Source organism: Electrophorus electricus, chromosome 22 (genome assembly GCF_013358815.1).
Source record: "Electrophorus electricus isolate fEleEle1 chromosome 22, fEleEle1.pri, whole genome shotgun sequence".
In the NCBI taxonomy this organism is placed as follows: Eukaryota; Metazoa; Chordata; class Actinopteri; order Gymnotiformes; family Gymnotidae; genus Electrophorus; species Electrophorus electricus.
The window spans coordinates 8,353,854-8,372,423 of record NC_049556.1 but is presented as its reverse complement, the minus strand read 5'-3'; the positions used below and the strand labels follow the sequence as shown (position 1 = coordinate 8,372,423).

Genomic DNA, 18,570 nt, shown 5'->3' with positions numbered 1-18,570 from the left:
TGTGTGTGTGTGTGTGTGTGAGAGAGAGATAGAGGGTCAGAGAGTGACCCTTTATATCTCCCTCAGGAAAATACGCTACATAGCAAGGGTTCCCACTGTGGTATTAGACATGTTAACTGTGTGTACTTCTGTGTGTGTGTGTGTGTGTGTGTGTGTGTGTGTGTGTGTGTGTGTGTGTGTCCTGATCATGCTCCTGTGGTGCGTTTGGGTCTTTGAGCTCTAAATGTACAAACGAGTTCATTGCATCTTTAAATTATTGCTTTACCACTTCAATTTAGTACATGCAGGTGTGTGTGTGTGAGAGTGTGTGCAAGGATGTGCTACAGTTGCCAAGTGTAGCTTCACTGTGATTCAGACTATCTGGTCTCTCTCTCTCTCTCTCTCTTTCTCTCTCTCTCTCTCTCTCTCTCTCTCTCTCTCGCGCGCGCGCGTAGGACATCCAGGCGGAGATCGACGCCCACAGTGATGTGTTTAGGAGTGTGGACGGCACTAAGGGCTGTATGGTGAAGGCTCTAGGCAGCTCAGAGGAGGCCGTGTTTCTCCAGCAGAGGCTGGATGACATGAACCAGCGCTGGAACGAGCTGAAGGCCAAATCCGCCAACATACGGTGAGCAGCCCGCGCACGCGCGCGACCCCCTCATACATGCGGCCCCATGCAAATGCATCTACAAGCTTGAACATACTGCAGAGAGAGAGAGGGAGGGAGAGAGAGAGGGAGAGAGGGAGAGAGAGGAGGCTCAGAGTGTTGGAGAGAGCAGCACGTAAGGACGTACAGATGGGTGGAGGCACGGAGCTGGAACAGTACAGTGAAAGCTGTGCAAGGAGTCAAATAATGAGAGAGGTGTGTGCAGGTGGGCGGGCGGGTGGGTGTGTGGGTGGGTGTGTCAAGGTGGATGTGTCGGTGGGTGTGGGCGCATGGGTGTGTTGAACAGAAGACTTGGCTGTTGTTGTATTTAGCTCTCATTAGGGATTAATTAGTGAACATGTATAATTACAGAGCTGCTGACACACTCCTGTTCAGCTCCATTACCACCAACTCAGTGTGTGTGTGTGTGTGTGTGTGGTGTGTGTGTTCCCCCTCGTTTATTATATTTATTCATTTATTCCCTGCATGGGGTGTGTGTGTGTGTGTGTGTGTGTGTGTGTGTGTGTGTAGGGCTCATTTGGAGGTGCGGGCGGAACGCTGGAGCAGGCTGCTCTCCGTGTTGGAAGAGCTGTGGAGGTGGATCTGTCTGAAGGATGATGAGCTCAGCACGCAGATGCCAATAGGAGGAGACGTGCCTACATTACTGCAGCAGCACGACCACAGCTTGGTCAGCGCACACACACACACACACACACACACACACACACACACTGTTATTGACGAGGCTTGTCTGCAATGCTGCAGCTGCTCAGGGAGACCCAGGTTTGCCTGAAGGAATTCCCTCTGAGTCTGTAGGACTGGGAGGGTGGTGCGTGTGTCCGTGACACCAGACCATCCACCCGCTCCTCCTCACCTCCCCACCCCTCCTCAACTCACCTCCGCCTTATAGGTCTCGAGGCCCATGCTCTGTCCGGTCAGGGTCTGCTCTCTACCGTAGTGAGGCGTCTCTCCCAGCTGAGGCGTAGCCAGCGTGGGATCTCTACTCTCCATCAGCTGAAGCGCCCGCTGGGTCGCGTTCAGGACCCCGGCAGTCAGAAACAGAGCAGGCGCTGCAGCGGTGTAATGCCTTCTCTTAAGGGGGATAAAAATAACACTCAAACCAGAGCCCCGGGGCATCATGGGAAGGGAAAGGTCTGAAACAGTAATGAATGTGCAGTCTGCGCGAGTATGGTAATGCCAGACGGGTTTAGACGGGTTCAGTCTTTTTGTTCTGTAGCACTTTCTTTTTCTGTTTTCCTCTCTTTCACATCCCTCTCGCTCTTTCAGACCAGTTTAAAAATGACCTTCTGGATTTGGACCCTCTGATCTTCTCTCTCTCTCTCTCTCTCTCTCTCTCTCTCTCTCTCTCTCTCTCTCTCTCTCTCTGTCTTTAAGCTGCGCCCTTTGAACCTGTCATGCCCGATTAACCCCGCCGCTCCGGAAGGGCACGCCGGAACGTGTCTCCGCCCGCGGGTGGGGGCCGACGACGAGGGGCGGGGCATGTCAGCATGGGGGGGCGACAGACGACCGAGCGCTGCCGTTCAGGCCTGCGGGGGAGAGGGCGTGTTCTGGGCGCCCGAGCCCATAGTTACTCGTTAAGCCCGTCTCGAGCTGCTGAGCCTATCGCGAGACGGCGTGAGCTGGAGTGAGGGGCGGGGCCTGTGACGAGCCTTCGTGATTCTCGCTCTTCTCCACCGAAAGACTAATGGGGCCTAAACTGAAGGCGCTCGCGAACGCTTGCGTGCTCCCCGGCAGCACTCGGGGGAGGGGGCACGTCCCCCGCACTACAGACAGGGCGTGCGGAGCTGTCCCCCGTATCCGTATAATCAGGTTTATTAATCACACGTTCAGTCATCCAATAAAACGCTTCCTTCGGTGCCACCCTAATTAAGCGCATCAGTCAGCCGTTAATTACTTGCTGGCGTGCGAGGTGGGCAAGTTGGATCCTAATCAATTCCTGGTGTGGAGGAGGGATGGAAATTGAATCCAGGGCTGAATCCAAAAAACAGTTCTGATCTAGTCCAATCGATCAGTGCTAGGCCAGTAGAATCCCTCATGTCAATGGTCACAAATCCCCTCCCTCCCCTGATATACGTTCTGGTCAAGTTGCCCAGCACAGTTCATCTCATGAGCCTGCAGGTCTGGGATCAGTCCTCCAGCTCTGTTGTACTTGAGTGTCAGGACCCTCAGCCCCCTGCCGCTCTGCTAATGCTAGGCTAATGCTAAGCTAACGGGCTACCTTGAACATTGTTTTGGATCAGTGATTTGGAGCCGCATCTCGCCATACGGCATGTGATAGATGGGACAGATTAAAAGGTTCCCTCCCTCAGTTCGATATTAATAATGGCTGGTATTTCCAGGACTCTAAATTTTATTTAAACTCTTTATTTTGGCAGTAGAAGCCTGTGAAAAGCTAGAGGCTTTGGCAAACGAGTCCCTTTACCGCGCAGGCCTAAGGAGGACTCTTACTTTACCGCGCAGGCCTAAGGAGGACTCTTACTTTACCGCGCAGGCCTAAGGAGGACTCTCACTTTACCGCGCAGGCCTAAGGAGGACTCTCACTTTACCGCGCAGGCCTAAGGAGGACTCTTACTTTACCGCGCAGGCCTAAGGAGGACTCTTACTTTACCGCGCAGGCCTAAGGAGGACTCTTACTTTACCGTGCAGGCCTAAGGAGGACTCTCACTTTACCGCGCAGGCCTAAGGAGGACTCTCACTTTACCGCGCAGGCCTAAGGAGGACTCTCACTTTACCGCGCAGGCCTAAGGAGGACTCTCACTTTACCGCGCAGGCCTAAGGAGGACTCTCACTTTACCGCGCAGGCCTAAGGAGGACTCTCACTTTACCGCGCAGGCCTAAGGAGGACTCTCACTTTACCGCGCAGGCCTAAGGAGGACTCTCACTTTACCGCGCAGGCCTAAGGAGGACTCTTACTTTACCGCGCAGGCCTAAGGAGGACTCTTACTTTACCACGCAGGCCTAAGGAGGACTCTTACTTTACCGCGCAGGCCTAAGGAGGACTCTTGCATCTGTAACCTTGCCTCAAACGGCTGGGTTTCCTCCCCAGTTTAGTCAGCATGGCCGTATCACGCAGGGTGGTTTGCTGATCCTGCGTCAGGTCTGGCTGGATGTGCTGTTCAGCTTTCTAACTGGGGGGCTGCTTAGCCCTGGTAGCTGGGCTGGTGGAGGGCACCAGTTCTGGGCTAATCACCGAGCCGTGGGTGTAGGCCCGTATCTCGGACCTTCTCCACCTACCCACCTTCCCTGCTCTGACAAAGGCTGTCTGCACACGCTCCATGTCCCCTTCTGTGCTCCCGTGCGCGCGCACACACACACACACACACACACACACACACACACACACACACACACACACACACACACTGTTCCACTCTTTCACCTACTCTCACACGCACTCACACAGTCTCACTCACATTCTCTCTCACACACACACACACACAGACACACACACACACACACCACACACACACACACAAGCGCACACACACTCACTCATTTGCCCAGTTCAATTCCTTTATCTCATTTACAGCGTTGCCAAGGCACAATCACATATAAAGTTGAACACTCTCAGTGGACCTAACAGAAACTATAGATTACAGCAGTAGCAGCAAAACAACTCTAATAACAGTAACTGAATAAATAAGACCACTGTCCTCTAGGAACGCCTGGAGCACGCCCCTCAGGCTTGGGTACGCTGCCACACAGTCTGCCATGCTTGCCCTTCACCAGCAATTATTCACTTTTCATGTGGTGCAAGAATCTCGGAAAAATAAAATTCCCTCATCTTGGCGGAATCTTTTTTATACGGTTATTCCTCATTTATCGTTCAAAAAATGGACTCGGTGTCATTTACATTTAATTGCCACGAATTATAAGATGATGAACGTAAGCTAAATAGCCTCGCATCCTCTCTCTCTCATTGGTTCGCGATGCCGCCGACGTCACGCGTGAACCGAAACAAATGAGTTGCCAGCATTTTCACACTCCTGTACTAACCCTTGTTGGGCGGTGTGAGGTGTGGAGTGTGCGTCCCTCGCCCCGGAGCCGACGTAGTGTAATGGAGAGACTGAGGTGAAGGTCACTGCAACCCCCGGGGACCTCACCACACACCGCCCCTCCTTTTCACCAGGGGCGGCTAGCGAGTCCGTGTGTGTTAACGGTCACGTTTCCATTCAAGTGATTTTCTTTTTTTAATGAAAATTGCTTTAGCACGTAAATGCTTGTCGATATAAGCTATGCCTGTAATGGTTTAAGCTAAAATTTGACCAACAAATCTCACTTCCATGGCCTACGTTGACATTTTTACGCGCAGAGCGGTTTTCATTAAAACAAATCACTTGAATGGAAACAAAGGGGGGGGGGTGTTTGTTTGTTTGTTTGCTTGCTTGTTTGTGTTTTTTCTTGTCAGAATGCCCAGAAACTGACCATTAAGGCGTCAGACGATGGCTGACATAATCAGTGACCAGGAACAGATGAGTTGTAATCTGTAACTACACACACAAGCTGGTTGTCAGTGTTTCAGTAAACAGATACGTCTGTAGTCCAGGCGGTGGGAATTGTAGTCCCGGATGGCAGCGTGGCAGTACACTGTGACTTGGCTGCGTGCATCAGAAGGCCACGGTGCAGTAGCTGCTGTGGGGAGGGTCACGCGCACCCCACTGGGCTCTCCGCACTTCCTCTCAAGATTGTTTGCTTTCTTTAAAGCCGTGAATGGTAGAGCTTATAGCGAGTAGAAGAGGAGAGAGAATGTGATGCTCGCTACTACGGTTGAACAAGGCCACCGTGTGACTGGGTCTCGCGTGTGTGTGTGTGTGTGTGTGTGTTTGTGCCGCATGCTGCCTTGAGGCTGGAGTGTGTTGTGTGTGAATCAGTAGCGAGCAAGTGAGGGCTCGCCGTCTGTAATATTTCAGCTAATTTCACTCTGACCCCTCGAAAAGAAGCATCTGTTGACCTCTAGAATGCCTTGGCAGCCTCTTTTGTGTTCATTTGTCCATGTGCGTTTGTGCTCTGTCGCTCTCCCTCATCTCTCTGTGTTTACATATTCCGTAACAGTGGGCGGGTCCAGCGGACGGTGGGAACACGTCTGCTGTGTGTTGTCCATAACGGTGGTCATCCTCACCTGGGTCTTTCTCTTCCTTTCTCCTCTGTAGTGCTCACTGAGGTCCAGGCTACACCTCATGCACAGCGGCCATGTTTTCAGTCTCACCGTTGCCAAAGCTGACCTTCCCACCGCCGACCAGTTGTCGTGCGGCCCGTGCCGTCCGTTTAACCCCTCGTCTCTCTGCGTTTGCAGGCCCTGAGGGCGGAGCTAAAGGAGAAGGAGCCCACGGTGGTGAGCACGCTGGATCAGGCACGCCTGTTCCTGGCTGACCAGCCGATCGAAGGGCCGGAGGAGCCACGCAAGAACCTGCAGCCAAAAACTGGTGAGAGCTTCACCACTCTGATAGCCCACGCGTCCGCCACGCACTAACCACGCACTAACCACGCACTAACCACGCACTAACCACACACTAACCACACACTAACCACGCATTAACCACACACTAACCACATACTAACCATGCGTCCGCCACGCGCTAACCACGCGTCCGCCACGCATTAACCACGCATTAACCACGCACTAACCACGCATTAACCACACACTAACCACATACTAACCACGCGTTGGCCACGCGCTAACCACGCATTAACCACATAATAACCACGCGTCGGCCACGCGCTAACCACGCATTAACCACATACTAACCACGCGTCGGCCACGCGCTAACCACATACTAACCACGCATCGGCCAGATACTAACCACGCATCGGCCAGATACTAACCACGCATCGGCCACATACTAACTACGCATCGGCCACTTATTAACCACGCACTAACCACGCATCAGCCACATACTAACCACGCATTAACCACATACTAACCACGCATCGGCCATATATTAACCACACATTAACCACATACTAACCACGCATTAACCACATACTAACCACGCATTAACCACATACTAACCATGCATTAACCACACACTAACCACATACTAACCACGCATCGGCCACATACTAACCACGCATCGGCCACGCACTAACCACGCATCGGCCACGCACTAACCACGCACTAACCATGCATCGGCCACGCACTAACCAGGCACTAACCACGCATCGGCCACGCACTAACCAGGCACTAACCACGCACTAACCACAGCCGTCCACATAATCATGTACTGTCCACAGCTATCCACATACTAATCACGTATTATCCACAGATATCCATGTACTATCCACAGACAAACCATAATTACCCACATACCAAACACATACTAAACATTCTTATCCTCATACAAACCACATACTAGCCATCCTAATAGCAACAGCAGACCTTTGTAACTGATCTGAGACCAGTTGAAACCAGTTGAAAATATTTAACTGATGATAAATCGTTATATTTAACAGATTTAATTCTAGATTGATGTGTTTCCTATGCAATCAGCATAATTCTGCGCTGGCTCTGCTAGCGCATTGTGTGGATAATTCCTGCAGACGCAGAACACTCCTAAGCAATCCCGCGTCTTCGTATGTTAAGCGTGTATGCGTGCAGCGGCTCTGCTGGCTCGAGGCGAGGCGCTTCTCTGCCGACGCGCAGAAGCAGCGTCTGACTTAGCCGCTGCCCTTTGTTAGCAGAGAGGGAGGAAACAGGAAGTCTCAAACCTGAAACAAAAAACAGGAGCGCAGATGGAATGGCGACGCGAACCCTCCGAGCCACAAGGGACCGAGCCGTCCTTGAGGGGCCGCTAGGTGTGCGTGGCTTTACTTTGATCCAGCTTGCCATGGGACACGCAGCAAAACATGACACACATACATACACACACGCACCATCTCAGGTGCTCTGGGTGCATCTTCAGTGGAGCTGGTGATTGGTTTGGAGTAGACACTAAAGCCCCGTGTCTGCCCAAGACTAACCACTCTGAGGTGGGTTAGTCAAGTCACAGATCAAACACACTGTGTGTGTGTGTGTGTGTGTTATTTATCAGATCTTTTGAAGTTGGAATGATGTGTATGTCCAGACTTGTATGTCAGACAAGGCTCCTGTTCCTGTATATAACACCGTAGCTTCAGGGGAAGCTTTTGTGGAATTAGCTCTGATACATAAATATTCATGCTCCAATCCTGGAGTGTTGTTTTTTTTAACCAGCCAAGTAGCATCTGCGTATTTGCTACAATGGATTTTACACTAGGAGCGTCAGACAGCAGAAGCCGTAGCCGGAACCCAGAACGGGACGCGTCAGCTGGGCTCCGATCAGGAGGTCCGATCACATCTGCCGATGAGGTCAGATCTTTAGCACTGCTAATAATGTAGAGCAGGGTCATGGGCTTGTGTGCTGGCTGGACACGTCTGCTGTCTTCAACCCGTTTACTCTCCCAGCCAGCAGAAATCACTTCAGATTACGTTGTTTACGTTCAGTCCCTGTCTTTGTGTCATTAGTACTGTGATCCTCGTTCTAGTTGACTCAGGTCAGGCCAGTTGAGTTAAGCGCGAGGGCTCTGCTAACATAAATACAACCGGATGTAATTATCTCACCAGTGTCTCTGGGATTTACCAGGAAGTCAGTGCCGGCTGGGGCACCCGGTCAGGGTCTTTGATCTCCCGTGTCTCGGCCCCGCCGTCTGACTCCGGGTCAGGTGTGTGTGGCGCGCTCAGTCCCGGTCCTGTTCTCATCTGTCTCACGTCTGAGTGATTTTGGCCTCTTTCTCCCGGGTGAGAGCAGAGAGCTCCCTCGCACGTGGCTTCACGTGCACCTTCTGGGTGTGTGTCACGTAGCACAGCTGTGTTGCGTAGCTCTGTGGGCGCTGCGGTCCTGCCGTCTCGGGTCACGCGTGTGACTCTGTTTCCAGGAGGGGTGAGCGCGATGACCCTCGTCATCTCCACTCTCCTGGACGGCTGGGAGCGCCGGGCCACAGGCACGAACTGGCAGGTAGACGGAACCATTCAGACATGCGGCGTGAATGGCGAGGGGGCGCTAGCGCAGCCGTGAAGCCCAGAATGACTGCAGTTAGCATGCTAATTAGCTGCTATTTAGTTAGCTTTCAGCACTGATCTTTCTCTGGCTATGCTTTTGCCATGAGCAAGCTTAAATGTAGCACAACGGGTACGTTTCAATATCTCTCTCTCTCTCTCTCTCTGTCTCTCTCTCTCTCTGAAAAAAAGCCATTTGTGAATTGGGACTTGGCCGGTTTCGGAGGCTAACATAAGCTCAGAGAGCAGCTTGCTTGGCTTTGGCATGCCACTCCTTTACGGAGCTCACACCGACACCCTACCGCAGGATGGAGCGCCTCCGAGGCCTGACGCCCGGGGGGGGGGGGTGCCAGGTGCACGCTTTTGTAAAGGCCTGTGTGGAGGTCAGAGGTCATTGATCCACCGTTTACACGAAGGGACCAGCAGTAGCAAAATGCTGGTGCCGTCGCTAACGGTGCGTCTGCCGGCCAAGTTCGGGACCGCAGCAGGAGCAGGCCACCGGCAGGGGGTCAGTCTAGAAAGTTCCAGCTGTCACGACGGCCCGGCGACCCCTGCCCACACATGGGCTTGGTGTGATTTGGAGTGTGTGAGCTACATTCTGATTTTGGCTTCATTATTGTGAGCAGATACGGCAGGTATCCTGCAAGTGGGTTTTACAGTGCATGGCAGCCAGCCAGGCTGTGTGTGTGGGGGGGGGGGGGGGGGTTATTGTTGTTTGTTTGCTCCACACGTCTTTTGACACAACACAAATGTTTTTGAATGTTTTTTAATCAGGGAGTTTTGAGTCAAATTTAATATGGACTTAAGGTGCTGGTTTAAAAAAACCATTAAACATTATTTATATATAATTATTATTATAAAAAAACATAATTTATATATAATCCAGTACAATTGTAGGCAGCAGGTGATGGATCTGTGGAGTGCACTGTAAAGAGGGCGTCACTGAGCTGATGGAGTGCACTGTGAAGGGGGCGTCACTCAGCTGACGGTGGAGTGCACTGTAAAGGGCGTCACTCAGCTGACGGTGGAGTGCACTGTAAAGGGCGTCACTGAGCTGACGGTGGAGTGCACTGTAAAGGGCGTCACTGAGCTGACGGTGGAGTGCACTGTAAAGGGCGTCACTGAGCTGACGGTGGAGTGCACTGTGAAGGGGCGTCACTGAGCTGACTTAGTGCACTGTAAAGGGGGCGTCACTGAGATGACGGTGGAGTGCACTGTGAAGGGGGCATCACTGAGCTGACTGAGTGCACTGTGAAGGGGGCGTCACTGAGCTGACAGTGGAGTGCACTGTGAAGGGGGCGTCACTGAGCTGACGGTGGAGTGCACTGTAAAGGGGGCGTCACTGAGCTGACGGTGGACCTACTTTTGCGAACTGACCCTACGTTTTTCCACCCAGTCCCCACAACGCTGATGTCAAAATGCTCAAGTGTCTGAATGTCAGTGCTAACGACAAATCACGCTGAAACGTCCATGAGCTGTATTCTTGAGGGAAATTAAGAATTGACCACTCAAAAAATTGGCATTGCCGTTGGCCAGTGTGTTCAGGAGGCATTTGACCGGCTCAGCGTTGACCAATCCTGATAAAAATATCAGTATTTTGTGGCCCTTGAAAACATTTGACCGCTAGAAATGATTCGAGAAAATCAATTGGATCTCCTACATATTTTCACTTATGAAAATAAAATTCAGTTCAGATTATCCATTGCAACATTCCAGTGTTTTAGAAGAATTTGATCCCTTCATTTCATTTCGGAATTGGTCTTGCAGTAATCTGTGTACTCTGGAGGTAAATAATTATCAAAAAAAGGTAGAAGTTTTGCTCACCATGGTCTCCACCTAACAGTCATCATGGCAGCCTTGCTGTATATGACCCGAACTGCAGTAACTCAGAAACCGTGTGAGTGATCATCTCGTAACCTGAAACACTCATGGATTGAGGATCTCGAAAAGGAGGCAAAGTTTGGTCCAAATTAGGTGACCCTACAACACATACATAGACCTAAAATTGACCTTTAGGTGACCCTACAACACATACATAGACCTAAAATTGACCTTTAGGTGACCCTACAACACATAAATACACCTAAAATTGACCTTTAGGTTACCCTACAACACATACATAGACCTAAAATTGACCTTTAGGTGACCCTACAACACATACATAGACCTAAAATTGACCTTTAGGTGACCCTACAACACATACATAGACCTAAAATTGACCTTTAGGTGACCCTACAACACATACATAGACCTAAAATTGACCTTTAGGTGACCCTACAACACATACATAGACCTAAAATTGACCTTTAGGTGACCCTACAACACATACATAGACCTAAAATTGACCTTTAGGTGACCCTACAACACATACATAGACCTAAAATTGACCTTTAGGTTACCATGCAACACATAAATACACCTAAAATTGACCTTTAGGTGACCCTACAACACATACATAGACCTAAAATTGACCTTTAGGTGACCCTACAAACACATACATAGACCTAAAATTGACCTTTAGGTGACCCTACAACACATACATAGACCTAAAATTGACCTTTAGGTGACCCTACAACACATACATAGACCTAAAATTGACCTTTAGGTGACCCTACAACACATACATAGACCTAAAATTGACCTTTAGGTTACCATGCAACACATAAATACACCTAAAATTGACCTTTAGGTGACCCTACAACACATACATAGACCTAAAATTGACCTTTAGGTGACCCTACAACACATACATAGACCTAAAATTGACCTTTAGGTGACCCTACAACACATACATAGACCTAAAATTGACCTTTAGGTGACCCTACAACACATACATAGACCTAAAATTGACCTTTAGGTGACCCTACAACACATAAATACACCTAAAATTGACCTTTAGGTTACCCTACAACACATACATAGACCTAAAATTGACCTTTAGGTGACCCTACAACACATACATAGACCTAAAATTGACCTTTAGGTGACCCTACAACACATACATAGACCTAAAATTGACCTTTAGGTGACCCTACAACACATACATAGACCTAAAATTGACCTTTAGGTTACCATGCAACACATAAATACACCTAAAATTGACCTTTATGGGACCTTACAACACATACATAGACCTAAAATTGACCTTTAGGTGACCCTACAACACATACATAGACCTAAAATTGACCTTTAGGTGACCCTACAACACATACATAGACCTAAAATTGACCTTTAGGTGACCCTACAACACATACATAGACCTAAAATTGACCTTTAGGTGACCCTACAACACATACATAGACCTAAAATTGACCTTTAGGTGACCCTACAACACATAAATACACCTAAAATTGACCTTTAGGTTACCCTACAACACATACATAGACCTAAAATTGACCTTTAGGTGACCCTACAACACATACATAGACCTAAAATTGACCTTTAGGTGACCCTACAACACATACATAGACCTAAAATTGACCTTTAGGTGACCCTACAACACATACATAGACCTAAAATTGACCTTTAGGTGACCCTACAACACATACATAGACCTAAAATTGACCTTTAGGTGACCCTACAACACATACATAGACCTAAAATTGACCTTTAGGTTACCATGCAACACATAAATACACCTAAAATTGACCTTTATGGGACCTTACAACACACATAGTTCATATATTCATCCGTGAAAGTGCGCAACATTTGGTTTAAACAGACCACCAGGGAGCACGTTGGTCCTTGGTCCTGTGTCGGATCCTATTTATATGACTTCTGAAGCCTCAGAACAGAACACGCCGCAGACCGCTGAACGTCCATCACTGTGAGCCACTGTTACGTCATCTGATGAAGCGCCTGAGGAGTCGTGCTTGGATCCAAAATCGCTGCCTGTGGCTATATTTATCATTGTGCCGGCTAAAATTGGAAGTGAATCATAGACTAAACTTGAGGTTTGCCTTCTTGAGTCTAAGAACCTTTGACCTCTGGCAGGGCTCGTAGCCAAGGGGCCAGGCAATCTTAGTTCCAGGATGCACAATCCATCTGTGGAAGTCTAGGACCCCTGACCCCAGCAGACAGGTTCTGATCCCCCCCCCCTCCCCCACAGAGCTGTCTCCAGAGGAGAAGGCCCAGCAGGTGTCGCGGGCGATCCGGAAGCAGTCGGCGGAGGTGCGCGAGCGCTGGGAGCGGCTGCAGGGCCACGCCGGGGCCTGGCAGAAGCGGGTGGAGCGCGCCCTGGAGAAGCTGCAAGACCTCCAGAGCTCCATGGACCAGCTGGATATGCACCTGGCCCATCCGGAGGAGGCGCGCGCCCGCTGGCAGCCTGTCGGGGACCTCCTCATCGACTCACTGCAGGACCACATCGACAGAACCACGGTGAGTGGGCCCGCTCGGCGCGCACCCCCGGCTAGCTTCCGGCTCAGGCCGCGCCCCCCGTGTTTTGTTTTGTTTTTCTTTTTTTCCCCCCTCCTTCACTTTTTTTCGAATGAAAACCTGGTGAGTCTCTCCTCATTCGTCCCGGGAGCCATGGCGACGGCCGCGCTCCCTGAATCAGCCACTCCTTTTGATGTTTCCGAAGGGCAGCCGATTGAGAGCTACTTTACGGGTGTGAGGGTTTGTTCAACTCCGCGACGCCTCTGAAACGGGAGAGGCTCACACTGTCGTGTCTGCAGGGATTCTCGCTAGTCTGTTTCACACACACACACACACACACACACACACACACACACACACACACACACACACACACACACACACACACACACACACGATTACAGCTGGAAGTTGGATTTAGAAGCCGGAAATGTTCTGACTGTGTTTTGTGTTTATCTCCGTGTGTGTGTGTGTGTGTGTGTAGGCGTTCCGGGACGAAGTGGCCCCCCTGAAGCAGGACGTGCTGATGCTGAACACCTTGGCCAGTGACCTCACCCCTCTGGATTTGCAGCTCTCCTCCACGGTCAGCAGACAGCTGGACACGCTGAACACCCGCCTCAGCGTGCTGCAGGTACGCGCGCGCCCATCCTTCTCTCACTTTCATGGCTTTCGTTGTCTTTTTTTCTAATTCTTTTAGCTTTTGTCTTCAAGTGTCCTTGATTCACCCCTGCGTTCATATATCACTGTTTCACTGGCTATTAGCCTCCATCTCTCTCTCTTTGTGTATCTCTACTATTTGGCCTTGTTCATCAGTCGTGTGTGTCTGAAGGTTGGATTGGGCACCCCATAAACTCTGTTTCTGTGAACACATTCGTGTGCGTGTGTGGTCGCCCAGTACCCCTATAGCCGGTACCTACAGCCATTAGTTGTTGAGGTTGGTGACTGCTTTAGTCCTGGGTGTGTCACGCGTGTTGAGTAAGTCTCTAGCTAGCGTTAGTGCAGAACCCTGAAGGATGGGGGCAGGTGGGTATGAGACCTGGGTGTGTGGCTGCGTGTTTGTACTGAAATGCCCTTCAGTGAGCCAGTATTTCACACCCACAGGGCCCTGTTTTAGAAAGCTGGAGAAAATATGTCCAAATAGAGCTTTTGCTAAGTAAAGCTTTCTGCTAATTCTCTCTCTCTCTCTCTCTCTCTCTCTCTCTCTCTCTCTCTCTCTCTCTCTCTCTCTCTCTCTCTCATTCTCTCTCTCTCTCTCTCTCTCTCTCTCTCTCTCTCTCTCTCTCTCTCTCTCTCTGTGCGTGTGTGTTCAGTTCAACAAAGCTTGAGGGAAGTTTGATATTATTCCTAAACTCTAGGAACTCAGGGCAGACGCCGCGGACGCTCTTATCAAACGGGTTTCTAACTGATTTCCCACCTGGGCGACTGGGTCAACACGTGCAGCCCTGGCTGTGCTGCTCCCACCCTGTCGGAGAGGCTCGCTGCCTTATATCCTCAACGTTTGCCCTTCATTTCTGTCATTGACTGAGGTCAAATAAAGTCTCCATCTTAGGGCTAAAAAATCCACCGACGTTTGTGCAGAGGACCCTTCCCAATAAGCGATGCATTTCTGCTTTGGAGCCGTCCTGAGGCTCTGTGCTGTTTGTAATATCGGTGGGTCTCAAAACCAGCTGGCTTTTTGCATTCATAATGGAGTGAGTTGGGGCCATTGCCTTCTCACACGTTTCCAGAGCGTTAGCCGGCTTTTTCTGGATATTTGGTAGTAGATGATCGTGTCCTGGTTCAGATCGTCATGTTTAACGTGGAGTTTTCCTCTGTACCCTGAGGACACCGTGACAGAATTCTGCGTACAGCGTCTCAGTTAAATCTGTTTGTCGGAGGTTCCGCTGCTTCGCTTGTAAAGTGCAGCCACTGTTTGAAATAGTATAAGACAAGTTAGAATTGGTACCTCAAACGTGATGGACTTCATACGGGCAAAGATAAGTCTCCTTGCTTGTGTTTCCAAGCTTCCTGTGGAACGTTGTTATACCAAAATGCCTGCATGCATGGGTTTGTGTGTCCAAATTTAGTGTTGTTTGTTGTAAATGTTATTTGGGTATTTTATTTTTAGGTGTTTACTGGAATATTAGTACTTTTTTTTTTTTTTTTTTTCCCCCCAGAGCCCATATTTCACAGAATTCTTCTAAATGTTACAAGGTGTGTTGTGGTCGCTGTTTTCAAGCGTGTACATAAAGGAGACACCTAACTGCAGCGTCCTCACTAGTGAGCCGTAAAACAGTGCAGCGCCCAGACACCTTGTCAAACTCCTTGCGACTGGTGGAAAACATCGGTACCGAACATTGCGATTTTCACTCTGTGTGTGTTAAACTACATCATATACTTTTGCCCCAGTACCATATTCAGTAGGGTTATAGAACTGGCTTTTGTCACAGATTAGATCACAAGCATTTTAAACATCCTCAGAACCGGTTTGCCTTTATTTTGGCTCACACATTTATTAATGAGCTTGTGGAGAGCATAAATGTGGTCTAATGTTTGATTATTTGGTAGATAGCCAATCTGATTTTTGCTTAGAAATGTTAGAATTCTCATATTCCAAATACCACAGAAGAGGTGGATTGAGAAATGTGATGTAATGCAGTATGTAGTGTAATTTCTGTATTTATGCGCCTTCAAAAAACCTTTGTCTCCAACTTTGAACGCTGAGAAGTTTTAGAATAGCTGGTTAGTGTTTACAGTCGGTGTTGGTAGCGTTTGGCGTGGTGTGCGACGCGGGCGGCTGGCTTCTCTGGGTTTGACATCGGAGCCGTTTTCCCCAGATCTGTGTGTCTGTGTCTCCAGGAAGCAGTCGAGGAGAGACTGAAGCTGTTACAGGAAGCACACCGAGACTTTGGACCATCTTCACAGCACTTCCTCTCCAGTGCGTCCCGCTCTCTCTCTCACTCACACACACACACACACACATATATACACACACACACACACATATATACACACACACACACATATACACACACACACACACATACACACACACACACACACACACACACACACACACAGAACCAAATTTCTCTCACTGAGGTGACAGTATAAGAATCCATCTCACCTCCAGCTACATAATAAGCTCTAAACCGAGCGAAGGCCGAACGCGTCACCAGGGCGTACGGTTTGCCGTGCATGGCCCAGCTGTTAGCGACGAGCGCTGGCATGGGTTTCCATGGCGATGCTCACACCGTGGCAGCGATGACGGGCCCAGCATGTATTCGCATAGTCACAGGTGCAACTGTCCTGAGGGAGATCCTGTGTAACATCACGGCTGTCACATCCTCCTCTCTGTCGAGACTGAAAATAGCAACGCTTGCGTGCTAGTGCGCTCGCTCGCGCGCTCTCGCACTCTCTCTCGCTGGCACTTGTGCATTCAGATATTTAGACACAGTTAAAAAGAGCTGAGCACATGCACACACAATTTCTCCCTCTCTCTCTCTCAGTGGCTTTGGTGGCATATAATGCATAGGTTAATTATTCTCAATTCTCCACCTCCCATTCATTTATCTGGTTTCTCCCTCTTGAAACACACACATACACACACTTGTAAAAATCATGTGCTCATTTCCTCTCAGTGGAAATATTTCTGGCTTTTGCGATAGCGCCCAAACACTCAGAAATCCTCTTTGAAGTTGAACACAGACAGTCTGCAATTCCTTTTCATCCCTGGAGAAAGAACCCTCCTCACACACACACACACACACACACACACACACACACACACACACACACACACACACACACACACACAAAAACACGGGGCTTTGATATCTGTGTAATCACTCTCAGCAGGTTAAAGTGATTACATGCGATATGACTTCACTTGATGTTACTCGCACAGCTATGGCTGTCTGCTTTTGATTGGCTCTGAAGCTCACCTGTGTTGATTTTGATTGGCCCCGAAGCTTGGCTGTGTTGATCTTGATTGGCTCGTAAGCCTGTCCGGGCACGCCCTGCCACCGCACTCTGCACTTTTTATTGGGTCGCGTACTGCAGAAGTTTGTACTGAAGACTGGCGCTTCAGTCAGCATGGTGAGTAGGACAGGACAGGTCTCAGACCTGCATATGTGTGTGCAGGATGGTTTTATGTTCACCCGTCACTCACGGGACTCCCGTAGACCCTCACACGACCTCCCACGGGACTCCTGTAGACCCCCTGAGTCGCCGCATTCTTAGTCTGTCCTCGTACTCCTCGCCGGACTGCTCTGTGTTGAGGCAGACGGAGTGTGTGGGTCTCCAGCACAGAATAAAGTGATAGCTGTGCAGAACAAGGCCTTTACCAGCACGTTAAATGCTACTGGCACAAGGCAGAGCTCAAATCTTCTCAGATCGGTTGTGTACTAATAGAGTGGCTTTAAATGAATTAAATAAATCAACGTTAATGTATAAGTTGCTGGGATTAAACTTGTGTGTGTGTGTGTGTGTGTGTGTGTGTGTGTGTGTGTGTGTGTGTGTGTGTGTGTGTGTGTGGTTCTGCAGCTTCAGTCCAGTTGCCCTGGCAGAGAGCAGTATCCCAGAATAAAGTGCCCTACTACATCAAGTAAGTGTCATACACGCGCACACACACACAGGTAGCAGCCACAGTGTGACCAGTCATCAAGTTTGACACTGCTCCAACAGAGAGGGGAGGATGTATATAGAGAGAGAGGGTGTGTGTGTGTGGGTGTGTGTGTGGCTGATCATCTGTTCCTATGCATAAGTGCCTACACACATTTCACTGTGTTGGGGCATTAGTTTCACTGTTTACTTAGCACAGGGACCTGGGTTTAACCACACGCACCCGGCGGCCTTACTGCACACAGCTCGCTGTCTTCACTGCACATAGTTCACCAGGGTCATCGGACTAGACCAAGTGTCTCACTGGGGTCAGTCGTCCTGTCCCCGTCCACCTGTGTGTGGGATCACGACCCCAGCAGGTCTGTGATGCGAGGTGAGCATGACCTTAGGGATGCAGACAGGGGTCACAGGGTCAGGTTAGGTCAGGCCAGCCACACTGACAAGGACCCCACACTCTGACCATTGAACTCTGATACACACTGGAATGCTGACTGTCGCGTGCGCACACACACACACACACACACACACACAAACCCAGGCCTGCTTCACAAAACAGGCTCATGGGAGTTGATGCACGTTGTTGAAGGAAAGCTAATGGGGAGAGAGCTTTTATCACAGTACACGTCTGCTTCTGTGAAATATGTGCGTGTGTGTGTAGATGCCAGTAGCGATGTAGGTTTGTCTGTAGGGCAGACAGGGTTTGTCTTGCCCCTTCCGATGTCTTAGGGGAGCGACTGGCCAGACAGGAAATGCCAGAGTTTTGTTTGTGTTAATTGCACTAACAAGTGTAATTAAGGCCTTTGATCAGGGAGCCCCAGGTGGCCCCTGCCACTTAACCCCGCCCCCTACCCCACCCCATGCCCAAGCCACGCCCCCAGGCTCTGGCGACCACTCTGCTTGCACTGGGAGGCTGGGAGCTCCGAGCCCCAGGCCCACA

At 49.8% G+C, this 18,570-nt stretch overlaps 1 protein-coding gene across 9 annotated transcripts in view; it reads left to right on the top strand.

The window, feature by feature from the left end:
- LOC113570381 (utrophin-like) overlaps window positions 1-18,570 on the top strand; it is a 112,622-nt gene that overhangs the window by 61,477 nt on the left and 32,575 nt on the right. For all 9 annotated transcript variants that reach the window (XM_035521347.1, XM_035521344.1, XM_035521345.1 and 6 more), the window contains 7 exons: window positions 435-607; window positions 1,157-1,313; window positions 5,940-6,069; window positions 12,766-13,034; window positions 13,516-13,662; window positions 15,870-15,948; window positions 17,556-17,616. In XM_035521347.1, coding sequence (XP_035377240.1) covers window positions 435-607; window positions 1,157-1,313; window positions 5,940-6,069; window positions 12,766-13,034; window positions 13,516-13,662; window positions 15,870-15,948; window positions 17,556-17,616 — 1,016 coding nt within the window. The remainder of the gene's footprint in view (window positions 1-434; window positions 608-1,156; window positions 1,314-5,939; window positions 6,070-12,765; window positions 13,035-13,515; window positions 13,663-15,869; window positions 15,949-17,555; window positions 17,617-18,570) is intronic.